Below are 12,211 nucleotides of genomic sequence, written 5' to 3' on the forward strand. Positions count from 1 at the left end.
CTTCTACCCTGAAACGCTTGTTGGTCTCTAAGGCAGGCCTCATGAACTCACAGGGAGCTTTGCCTCTCAAAAGCTTCTACCCTGAAACATTTGTTGGTCTCTAAGGCAGGCCTCATGAGCTCACAGGGAGCTTTGCCTCTCAAAAGCTTCTACCCTGAAACGCTTGTTGGTCTCTAAGTCAGGCCTCATGAGCTCACAAGAAGCTTTGCCTCTCAAAAGCTTCTACCCTGAAACGCTTGTTGGTCTCTAAAGCAGGCCTCATGAGCTCACAGGGAGCTTTGCCTCTCAAAAGCTTCTACCCTGAAACATTTGTTGGTCTCTAAGGCAGGCCTCATGAGCTCACAGGGAGCTTTGCCTCTCAAAAGCTTCTACCCTGAAACACTTGTTGGTCTCTAAGGCAGGCCTCATGAGCTCACAGGGAGCTTTGCCTCTCAAAAGCTTCTACCCTGAAACACTTGTTGGTCTCTAAAGCAGGCCTCATGAGCTCACAGGGAGCTTTGCCTCTCAAAAGCTTCTACCCTGAAACACTTGTTGGTCTCTAAGACAGGCCTCATGAGCTCACAGGAGCAGAGCTCCAGAACCTCTAAATTTTACTGTGCTCTTTCTTTCTTACACCCTCCCCCAAAAATACTTGCTTCTGGGTTCCATCAATCAACCTCCCCCCCCCCCCCGTGAGAGTTTGGCTGAACTCTTAAGATTTGACAAACGTGTTAATATTTTCCCCCACGTAAAATGGGGAAATAACCAAAACATATCAAGCAGACAGATGGAAATCTTCATCCTGCCACTATGGCAGGAAAAAGTAATTTAAAAAGTATGATGGGAGTAAGGTTTTATTATGACAATGATAATTCAGGAAGCATTTTAAGGTACATGCTGAGCTGATATAATTCATTACACCTTCCAGCGATCTCAGGGGTGCGTGGCATATGCAAATAAGTTATGTAAATGAGTTGTGTTAATGAGTTCCGGCACCTCTTTTTCTACAGAATGACCCCTGCTTTAAGGTGCCACTGGACTCAGATCTTAACATTTCTAGCTGCTCGGGAGCCACAACATGGCTGCCAAGAGTGGTTTTACCAAGTGGCCACTCTGTGCCGTTTAGCAAGCTGCTTTTTAAACTTCGGCGTTCAAAAGCAGCTGCTGGGAAATTACAGCTTCATGAAAGCTGTGCTCTGGTTTTGAAACCAAGGATGTATATGTAAGAGGTTTCATTATTCTTAGTTAATTTATGGTCCTCTTTTCTCACAAAGACTCGAGTTGGATCGTAAGCGCGGCCAAGAGGACGGCGGTGGAATCTGATATACCTTTGCCTGCTCTGAGTGATAAGCGATTGCCCTGTCATATCTTTTTTTTCTGTTTAAAAGATTAAGCGATTTAGCAAGTCTGGTCTCCATTTTGTCTTGCAGTGAATTTTATGAACCAAACGCGCTCATGATGGAGGAGGAGGGTGTCGTAATCGCCGGCCTCTTAGTCGGCTTGAACGTCATTGATGCAAATTTCTGTATGAAGGGTGAAGACTTGGACTCTCAGGTGCTGGATATTTGATCAGTGTTTCATTGGGGGAACTTGTCTTGGTTTCAATTGCACTAAAGTCATTTTGAAAACAAAGCTAATTCTGAGTATTTGTCATCGTTGTTTTGCCTTTTGGCTTGCTTAGAACCGGCCCATAAGATCTGATTTTATTTTGCTGAATGATGAATACAGTTTGGATTTAAAAAAAAAAAAAGACTAGGAAAAGTTTAGTTTTCATTGACTTAAGGAAGTTAAGAATCTCTGGAAAGATACTTGTGGCTTTGAGTTGAATCTTCTTGAGATTTCAACGGATGAGGAGTAGGATTTATCTTGCTGTCTGCGTTTGAAACATTCCTGCGGACCTGAAGGTTCCTTTTTTCATATGTGGTGGACTTGTGAAAAAGCAAAAGAATTTTGGAAGATGATACAACAAGAAATCTCCAAAATTTTGGGTTATGACTTTAAGAAAACTGCAGAGACTTCTCTGATTGGATTACAATTAGAAAAATTTCCAAAGGAAGACAGGACTTTAATTGGTATTTGCTCTCAGCTGCTAGGACGCTGTATGCGCAGCTGTGGAAACAGGGGAAAATGCAGAGAAATGGGATTGGATTGTGAAAGTTTTAACGTGGAGTGAGATGGACAAATTAACGAAAACCTTAAGAGACTATGATTTAGATATATTCAAAAAGGAGGGAAGAAATTTAAAGGATATACGGAGAAAGAGTGGAATGTTAAAGGACATTGGGCAATTTTTTTAGCATTAATGAGAAAAGAAAAATAATGAACTTGGTTGATGGTACCTTTATAATAGAAACTAAATTTATAACTTCGGGGAAGTCAAATATTGGAGGGAGGGGGGGTTGAAATACCATATGGGTTAGTATAGAAAAGAGACAATTAAGTATTGTAACCATATGTTATTAATAAATTGTTAAAACACAAAGAAACATTCATGCGGACCTTTCCTGATAGGGCTGCCAACTCTGGGTTGGGGAATCCCTGAAGATTTGCGCCAACATAGCAAAATTCATTGTATCTAAAAAAAAAAAAACATTTCTGAGGGGGGAGGGGACTGGAGAACTAAACAGGAATCCCTGTGCGCTTGGCTCATCTGTTTGATTCGTTGCCTGCCTTTAAGGCTGCATTCGAAAAGACCCGAGATTGTTTTTGACACGAAGCGTTACAATCTTCTCTTCTAGGTCGGCGTTATTGATTTTTCTATGTACTTAAAGGATGGAAGTAGCAGCAAAGGCACTGAGGGGTAAGTGCTTTCTCCCGACCAGGGCTTCAACGTTTCAGATTGTTCCGTGAACTTGAATTTTACTAGCAGCAGTTAACGTTGCTTTGTACCATGCCTCTAATTATAGTCCCTGCAGTGTAAATAGAGGCCCAGCACAATCTCGTCATGCTTTTTGGCTGGCATTTTAAGTTGAAATGATTCATAAGGAAATAAAATGCTTTGAAGCTATGTATGCATAGTTATTCTCCCTCCCCCCCCCCCACACACAATATGGCCATATAAAACAGTTACGTAAACAGCAATATTTCTGTTTTTGAAATACGGAAGAGTGGGAATGCAAACTTGCAGAGATGTAGATTGTTTTAAACATATTTAAACAGCTCTGGTTCTGAATGCATAAAGACGTCAGGAACTGTATATTTTTAAAATTAATTCATACCCCACCTTTCTCCCCTGGATTAAGTACATACATACATCATTTTATTTGTATCCCGCCCTCCCCACCGAAGCAGGCTCAGGGCGGCTGACAACATTAAACAATACATTAAGTACAATAATATTCGGAACAATAACTGATTTAACAGTTTGATTAAAATTCTAAAAATTACTGAAATTCTAAAATTAATAAAATTAACATCCCGGTGCTATTAAAACAGGTGGTAAATTTCCCCTTTTTCCTTAGCAGTCTCTCTCTTAATCGATGTAGGCCATCCTAAAAAGAATGGTCTTGCAGGCCCTGCGGAACTGTTCAAAGTCCCGCAGGGCCCGCGTTTCTTCCGGGAGCTGGTTCCATAGGTGTGTATTATGTATTGTACACTGAGGACTGCTAAGTCAGCCTTTTTCCATTTGAGGCGGGCAAAGCAGTTGGCCCCCTTCCTAGACTACACTGTAGTCCTCAGTGTACAATATATAATACACACATAAATATCCAAAGTTGTTGATGTGCAGACAAGAGCACAGTCACACAGCAAGCAAGATCAAACATGTTTCGGTCCTACGGGTCATCTTCAGTGGTCACAAAGGCGTCCATTTCTGTACGCACCAGGAACTAGTGTTGATACACTAAGCCGAACAAGCTGTTGATTGATCCAGACTTATTTATTTACTTTTTTTATTTATTACGTTCCACTTATATCCCGCCCTCTTCCGCAAGCGGACTCAGGGCGGCTCACAACATCATATCCACACGGTTAAACCAATAAAACATATAAAACATAATTTACATTTTTCAGTTTTTAAAAAACATATTACAATTTTTAAAACCATTATATAGTGCTGGATCCATACATTATAGGCGGCATTGAATTTCCAAACAGTGATCACCGGCATTCTATGTGATGTCCGGTGGCAGCCGTCTTTCCGTCAAGCATCGAAGGCCTGCTTGAACAACTCGGTCTTACAGGCCCTGCGGAACGCAGACAGATCCCGCAGGGCCCGTATGGCTTCTGGAAGAGCATTCCAAAGCTCTGGTGCTGCCACCGAAAAAGCCCTAGATCTTGACGCATAACTAGGCTTCTTTTGGTCCGGGGGTGGAGAGTAAGTTTTTTGCCCCTGACTTAGATTCTCACATGGCTCTTGTGTGTCTAACAAACTAAAAACCCAGCGAATAACGACCAGTGCATTGGTATTAAAGTAAAAAAGCATTTTGTGTTGCATCGATTTTATTTCTGTACAATACAAAAGATTACATACTCCCTTGCTATCCTATAAGTATTCATTTATGGTTTTTGTGTACCATATTCTCTGGGCTCACATATTACAAAGTATATATTTTTTCGCATATACAAAACTCATGCAAAAACTCAGGAGGTGGTGGGCTTGGAGATTTTTAAACAGGCTAGATGGCCATCTGACAGCAATGAAGATCCTGTGAATTTAGGGGGAGGTGTTTGTGAGTTTCCTGCATTGTGCAGAGGGGTGGACTTGATGACCCTGGAGGTCCCTTCCAACACTATAATAATAATAATAATAATAATAAATTTTATTTGTATCCCGCCCTCCCCGCCAAGGCGGCTCAGGGCGGCTAACAACATCTATACATGTACAACAATGATCCTATGATTCCGTGATTTTTGTGCTCACAAACAAAAATGTATGATTGTACATTATATCTAATTTTGGCAGTTCATTCCTTCATGGTGTGTATGTGTACACTGACCGGCAAGCTGACAAAATATGCACACTCCCTCCTATTTCCTGTTGCTGCCCCCCTGGCCTGAACAGACTGCAAAAGCCCCACTTGTAGCCCCCCTTTGGCTTTGGTGGGGGCCCGCAAGGGAGGAGGCGAATGTTCCTTCTCCCCCCGTAGCTTCTGTCCAGCAATAAGAGAGGCTGTCTTGGAGGCAAGGCAGCGGTAACGTTAGCAGGAGGTGCTCATGCCGCAAAATGCGTTGAGCCAGCCCCGATGCGATCCCTTCTACCCCTTACACATTAAAGTTATTCCTCTTTTGGTCTCAGCGTCATTTCCCGTTCTGTCCGACCTCCACAAAGCAAGACTTGCTCTTGCCTTCCAGGCTCAAATGGGAAACTGTGATCAAACCAAGGTTTTCTAGTTTTGACTTGGCATGCAGACACAAACCGTAGTTTGCAGGCTGGAGGTAATCTCGAACAATGGTTGGCCCAGAAATACGAATTTGGGCAGATCGTGAGAGGAAAGGTGGTAAGGGATGAGCTCCGCTTTTGTGGCCCTTTCTTTAATGCCCAGGGTAGTGATCGCCGCTGGGAGTCAAGAAGGAATTTTCTTTTAGACCAGATTGGCCCAGGAGATTTTTTTTTTTTTTTTGCCTTCCTTTGGGCATAGAGCAGAAGTCACTGGGGGAGTGTTGGGGGTGGGGGGAAGGTAGCTGTGAATTTCCTGCATCGTGCAATGGGGGTTAGACTAGATCAGGGGTGGCCAAACTGGGGCTCGGGAGCCACAATAGGGCTCTTTCACACATGTTGCATGCAAGGTTCCCTTTAAGCTGCAGAGTCTTGTGAGCAGAAATTCTACTTTGTGAGCAACCGACATTAAAGTTGTGAGCTACCTGCATAAATAAGTGTGCTCTGGGGTCATCCTTCCTGAGCTAAGATAAACATTCTGTTGAACTAGCTCATGCTAACTCAGCCTAGAGGGAACACTGGTGGCGTGGCTCTCGAAGCCCCCACTGCCCCATCAGCCGGCTTGCAGAAGGCATTTTTCTTTTTAAATCATTTCTTCAAGCCGGCCAGTGGCTTGGAGAATGGATTTAAAGTTGAAGTTGCTTTCTTTCCACCTCTGTCTTTCTCCTCCCTGTCTATTTGCTTTCCTTCCTGTATTGTGGCTTTGACATTCACGTCTTGCAGCTCTCAAACATCTGACATTTATTTTATGTGGCTCTTAAGCAAGTTTGGCCACCCCTGGACTAGATGATCCTTGAGGTACCTTCCAGCTCTATGTTTCTATGTGAGGAATTGCAGCATGGCTGGGCAGCTACCGGCATTTGAGCCCAAGGCTCTGTTACGCCATGTCATGCCACAGTGTGACACGGACTGGATGGGCCGTTGGCCTGATCCAACATGGCTTCTCTTATGTTCTTCTGTGACACAGAGTGTTGGACTGGATGGGCCATTGGCCTGATCTAACATGGCTTCTCTTATGTTCTTATGTGACACAGAGTGTTGGACTGGATGGGCCATTGGCCTGATCCAACAGGGCTTCTCTTATGTTCTTATGCCATGCCACAGTTCTGGCTTTATTAGTCTGGCTTTGTCTCTTTTTTGAATCCTTGTGGCTACATGTTTCTTTACGATTCACTGTGCTTCATTCCAGAGATGGTCAAATTACTGCAATTCTAGACCAGAAGAATTACGTAGAAGAACTCAATAGACATTTAAGGTGAAGAGCAGTTTGCTATTTAATTATAATCTATAAAAGCCTCCGTTGGCTATAAAGTTAACTGTTTCAGTGTGATTACCGGAGATCTCTTTAATTTAACAGTGCCACTGTCAACAATCTGCAGGCAAAGGTTGATGCTTTAGAAAAATCCAACACAAAACTTACAGGGGAGGTAAGTGGCAGTTAAAGAAACACTTTAATTTTCTGTTTGGGGGAGAAAAAAATTAACCATAAAGTGAATTAGGTTTTGTCTCAGGGTTGTCTTACTCATTTGTCTTAAAGATGCTTTCCTTGTATTTCTCCCATGGGTTCCAGGGAACTGGGCAAAGGAAGCTCTGGCTCTTTCCTTCCTTCTCCAAGGGACTGGGGGAGAGGAGCCTCAACCAATAGAAGGAAGAGAGGCTTCGTTCAGTAGCTCTGCTGTGCAATTAAGAGAGCCTGGCAAAGCAAACTATTCCCCCCTTTCCCCCCAAGGGAGGAGCCTCAGCCAATGGAGAAAACAGAGGTTTTGCTCTGTAGCTCCTGTGCAATTGAGTAAGCCTTGCAAAGCAAACTGTGATGCAGAAGGAAGCAAGAGAGGGAGAAGGAAGCAGATGACAGTGAGTTGCTCAGGGGCAAACTGATTCACCCTCCAAACTGCATATTTGACACCCCTGTTTTATCTGGTGTTTAACATGTTAATGTCTGAGTGACAATCTGGTTTTGTAAGATGAGTGAATGTTCCGTGCCCTTTTTCAGATTCCTTCTGCTCCTAACCCCTGACAGCTAGAAATATCTTGTACACAGTTAAAGCAAGTCCAGCCTTCTGTATGCTACCACGTCATAACAGCTGTTGAGAGCTTAACTCCTTAAACTGCTGAGTACCAAAAACGTATCTGTTGAAACTGTTTTAACTGAAGTTTTAACTGTCGTTGCCATCTAGCTTGCTGTTGCAAACAATAGAATTATAACACTGCAAGGAGAGATGGAGAGAATCAAAGAAGAAAGCTCATACATGTTGGAATCCAACAGAAAGGTCAGTACGTTTATTGGCTGGGCGTAGGAGGTAGATTTGTTTCTCTCCAGCAACCGTCTGCACTTTGGCCTACCGGGAAGCTCTGCATTTTTGCATGTGAGCTTTCTGCTTCTGTTCTTTTTCTTGTAACCTGCTGTGTATGTTGATCAGGCAGGAACACACCAATATGTATGTAGCCCTGCCTCCATCCAGAAAGGTGGCCCTTAATAGCCTTTTGGCTAATTTCAGCAATTGGCTCTGTTACTTCTCAAATCTAGGGCTTTTTTTGAGCAGGAACACAGTTCCAGCTGGCCTGGCATCAGGGGTGTGTGGACTTATATGCAAATGAGCTCCTGCTGGGCTTTTTCGACAAAAAGGCCCTGTGTGAAACAAAGGTGATGTCAGGAGGTGTGGCCTAATATGCAAATGAGTTCCTGCTAGGCTGTTTCTACCAACCAACCCCCCGTCTGAAACAATGGTGAGGTCAGGAAGTGGGGCCTAATATGCAAATGAGTTCCTGCAAGGCTTTTTCTACAAAAAACAAGGGATCAGTTAGAAAGAATCTGAGTAGAGCAATAAGAACTGGTGTCTCAAAAAGGTGCTTTGTAGTATCTTCAGGTGGGAGAAAAAGAATAGTGGTTCTGTTCAACAAGAGCCCCGTGGCGCAGAGTGGTAAAGCTGCAGTACTGCAGTCCTAAGCTCTGCTCACGACCTGAGTTCGATCCCAGCAGAAGCTGGTTTCAGGTAGCCGGCTCGAGATTGACTCAGCCTTCCATCCTTCTGAGGTCGGTAAAATGAGTACCCAGCTTGCTTGGGGGAAAGTGTAGATGACTGGGGAAGGCAATGGCAAACCACCCCGCAAAAATTCTGCCATGAAAACGTTGTGAAAGCAACGTCACTTCAGAGTCGGAAACAACTGATGCTTGCACAGGGGGACCTTTCCTTTCCTTTCAACTAGAGAGTTCCAGATACAAGGAAGCCCCTCCTTGTTCTCACTTACTAGCATGTATTCAAACCCAGGTTTACATCATCCGTTGTAATACAATGATGGCTAAACAGCATGTACAGCTTCAGATTTCCTAGCAGCTGCACAGCACACGATATAAGACTAGTTTGGAGAACATTTGAGTACTCTTTGAGTGAATGTTTGACGGCTAAATATTTCCGTCTCGTTTGCTTTTGTGGTACGTTGATAAAACTGCAGGTAACTAAACAGGACAGAACTGCAGACGGGCACGCCTTGAGTGAAGCACGGAAACAGCTGAAGGAGGAAACGCAGCTACGGCTGGTAAGCTAGATGGAGACGTTGGGCTGGGGCCTCTTGTGGCCCTGCCTTTCCCCATGCAGCAAAGGGGACAATTAAAGGGGGTTTTGCAGTAATTATTGAGCGTACGCTATGTGTGATGCTGTAAGTAAAGTATTCAGAGTCTTCCTTCGCGCCAGAATTTCCCGTTTCTGTTAACATCAGGCACTGGGGAGGTGGGGAGGCCAGCCTCAGAGACAATAAATCAGCAAATGTTTTACAAAATGAAAACAGTGCAGAAAACTCTGATCAGCCTGTCTTCTTGTCAGGGTTGTTGTACACCATAGGTGCAATAGGATTTAGGTCTAAACCTGATCGCAGTGTTTTAAAGAGAGAAATGCTGGCCGACGGGGCACTGGGGACTTCAAGAGCCACACAATATGTGTGGAAGAGCCACATGTGGATCCCGAGCCACAGTTCGGCCACCCCTACTCTAAGGTGTTACTGGGTTCCTTCTCTTTCTGCTGCGACCGACAGACAAACATGGCACTACCCATCTTGCACTCTGTCGTGTTCTCAGGGTGCAGGCAGGCAGGAGTCCAAAGCCAGTCCAAGGTCAAAGTCCAGGAAGTCAAGCAGGAGCCAAGTCACCAGTGCAGAATCACAAAACGGAATCAGAAGTCAGTGTCCAAAAGCCACAAGGTCAGGGTGCCAAGGAGATCAAGCAGGTCAGGATCAGGAAGGAGTGTGGCTGCAAGCCAGAGAATAGACTTGTTGTTTCCACAAGGTTACCAGGTCCTGGGTGGGAGCTATATGGGAGTCTCAATCAGCCTGCTCCCTGGGTGGCAGTGACTCTGCTAGAACTCAGGGCTAAGAGATCTGAAGCATCGGCGTGCCTCATGTCTTCGCTCTGAAAGTTCTTTCCGGAGCCTGCTTCGAACTCTTGAGATGGGAGGAGGAGAGCTTGGAGGAGATTGATCGTCAGCAGCTGACACTGGTGCCTGGGGAGTGATTGATGGGCCAGCTGCTGTTTGTTCAGCTGAGGAACTGGCTGGCAACTCTTCCAGGTCTGTTAACCCTTTCAGCTCCTCGTCAGGGCTCATGACACACCGATGGGATATCTGTAAATTCCAGATTTCACATCTTGTGTGTGTGTGTGTGTGTGTGTGCCTGTGCGTGGATACAGGATGTGGAAAAAGAGCTGGAGGTGCAGATCGGGATGAGACAGGAAATGGAGCTGGCCATGAGGATGCTGGAGAAAGACGTTTGCGAGAAGCAGGACGCCCTGGTGGCGCTGAGGCAGCAGCTGGACGATCTCAGGGCCCTCAAACACGAACTTTCTTTCAAGCTGCAGGTGAGCAAGCAGAATCCAGGGCCCCGTTAGGTTGAAGATGTAGAGCCAGCCTCTGATACTTGATAGCCTTGCTGGGCTTGGACATGTGCGGCCAAGAAACCTTGGGAAGGCAGCTGAGAGGTGATAGGATCACCATCTTAAAGTCCTTGAAGGGCTGTCCTATAGAGCAGGGGTGGGGAACCTTTTTTCTGCCAAGGGCCATTTGGATATTTATAGCATCATTTGCGGGACGTACAAAATTACCAACTTAAAAAACAGTGCTCCGCCGAGGGAGAACAATTCAGGCCAGCAAAATTAACGTAAATGATTGTTTTTCTATTTGAAGTCATGTGGGGACAGCCTAATTTGGCCCACACCCCCAACCTGCCACCCTAGGAAAATGCCTAGGTCCAGGGCAGAAAAAGCCCAGCAGGAACTCATTAACATATTAGACCACATACCCTAATATTAGCATATTAGGCCACACCATCTGAGATAATCGAGTGCAAATTGAACTGGTGGTAGCTGGCTCCCATCCCCCACGCTATGGGAGGTCACCACCTGGCTTGGCTTGGCCCAGCAATCCCCAAGGGCCAGACCAAGTGATCTGAAGGGCCATTTATGGCCCTTGGAATGGACGTTCCCCACCCCTGATATAGAGGATGGTGTGGAATTGTTTCCTGTGGCCCCAAAAGGTAGGACCAGAACCAATGGGTTGAAATTAAATCAAAAGAGTTTCTGGTTCAACGTTAGGAAGAACTTCCTGACCGTTAGAGCAGTTCCTCAGTGGAACAGGCTTCCTCGGGAGGTGGTGGGCTCCCCTTCCTTGGAGGTTTTTAAACAGAGGCTAGATGGCCATCTGACAGCAATGAAGATCCTGTGAAATTAGGAGGAGGTACTTGTGAGTTTTCTGCGTTAGTGCAGGGGGTTGGACTAGATGACCCTGGAGGTCCCTTCCAACTCTATGATTCTGTGTTGTTCTCTCCTGCTTTAACCTATGTGCCATGCTTAGCATTTGCTTCCTGCTCTGAAGCCTTGGATTGCAGTGGGTGGTAAGAAGCTTCTACTGAATTGGCCCCCAGGCAGCTTGGGCCTCCCTCTGGCGAGGGGCACCGAACTTGCTCCCTGACAGGGCTTTTTTTTGTAGCAGGAACTCCTTTGCATATTAAGCTACACCCCTCTTATGTAGCCAGTCCTGCAAGCCCTTAACAGGGCTCTTAAAACAGGGCCTACTGTAAGCTCTTGGAGGATCAGGGGGGCGTGGCCTAATATGCAAAGGAGCTCCTGCTACAAAAAAAAAAGCCGTGCTCCCAGTAATATGTTTCCTTACAGCCCACCCCCACATCGAACGGTCAGGCTTGGTGCTGTCACTTAACCCCTTGGGCCAGCAACAGACTCTGGGGTTACAGACTTCATTGCCTGACTCGTGGCGGTCCTCTCTCCCTGTCCTGAATCATGTTTTAGGTTACCAGGCCCCCTCCCCACCGGCCACTGGCACTGGCAGGGGGTGGTAAAGGCTGCCAGCTCCGGGTTGAGGAACAATGCCATAGAGTCCGCCCTCAGGTGCATCCGTTTTCTCCAGGGGAACTGATCTCTGTAGTCCGGAGATGAGCTGTACTTCTGGGAGATTCGCAGGTCTCACCTGGAGGCTGGCATTCCTGTCTGAGGTTGACTGTAACATCGTCTGAGGTTCACTCTTCGTTCAGCATTTGAAATCAAATCTCGTACCCCTTCCAAAGCGTGAGAGCCAGTTTGGTGTCGCGGTTAAGGGCACGGGCTCTTAATCTGGAAGAGCTCGGTTTGATTTCCCCACTCCTCCTCCATGTGCAGCTGCTTGAATGACCTTGAATCAGTCATAGTTCTCTCATCTACACCTCATTTTCAAATTGACCAAATGTACACTCCCTATGGACCCTCTACTAATCCTACTTAATAACTGGCAAGAGGTTAAAATACCTACCCACAAATGACCCCTACTGATTCCTAACCTAGGCTAAATCAGTAATAGCCCAGAGCTGGAAAAACTCTAA

The 12,211-nt window shown here is 45.6% G+C and overlaps 1 protein-coding gene across 3 annotated transcripts in view; it reads left to right on the top strand.

Moving 5' to 3' along the window:
- The window catches only part of RUFY3 (RUN and FYVE domain containing 3), an 81,780-nt gene that overhangs the window by 43,074 nt on the left and 26,495 nt on the right, over positions 1–12,211 (top strand). For all 3 annotated transcript variants that reach the window (XM_060247176.1, XM_060247178.1, XM_060247175.1), the window contains 7 exons: positions 1,410–1,533; positions 2,718–2,779; positions 6,546–6,611; positions 6,714–6,783; positions 7,534–7,626; positions 8,810–8,893; positions 10,035–10,202. In XM_060247176.1, coding sequence (XP_060103159.1) covers positions 1,410–1,533; positions 2,718–2,779; positions 6,546–6,611; positions 6,714–6,783; positions 7,534–7,626; positions 8,810–8,893; positions 10,035–10,202 — 667 coding nt within the window. The remainder of the gene's footprint in view (positions 1–1,409; positions 1,534–2,717; positions 2,780–6,545; positions 6,612–6,713; positions 6,784–7,533; positions 7,627–8,809; positions 8,894–10,034; positions 10,203–12,211) is intronic.

The sequence above is a fragment of the Heteronotia binoei genome, chromosome 9 (genome assembly GCF_032191835.1).
Source record: "Heteronotia binoei isolate CCM8104 ecotype False Entrance Well chromosome 9, APGP_CSIRO_Hbin_v1, whole genome shotgun sequence".
Lineage (NCBI taxonomy): Eukaryota > Metazoa > Chordata > Lepidosauria > Squamata > Gekkonidae > Heteronotia > Heteronotia binoei.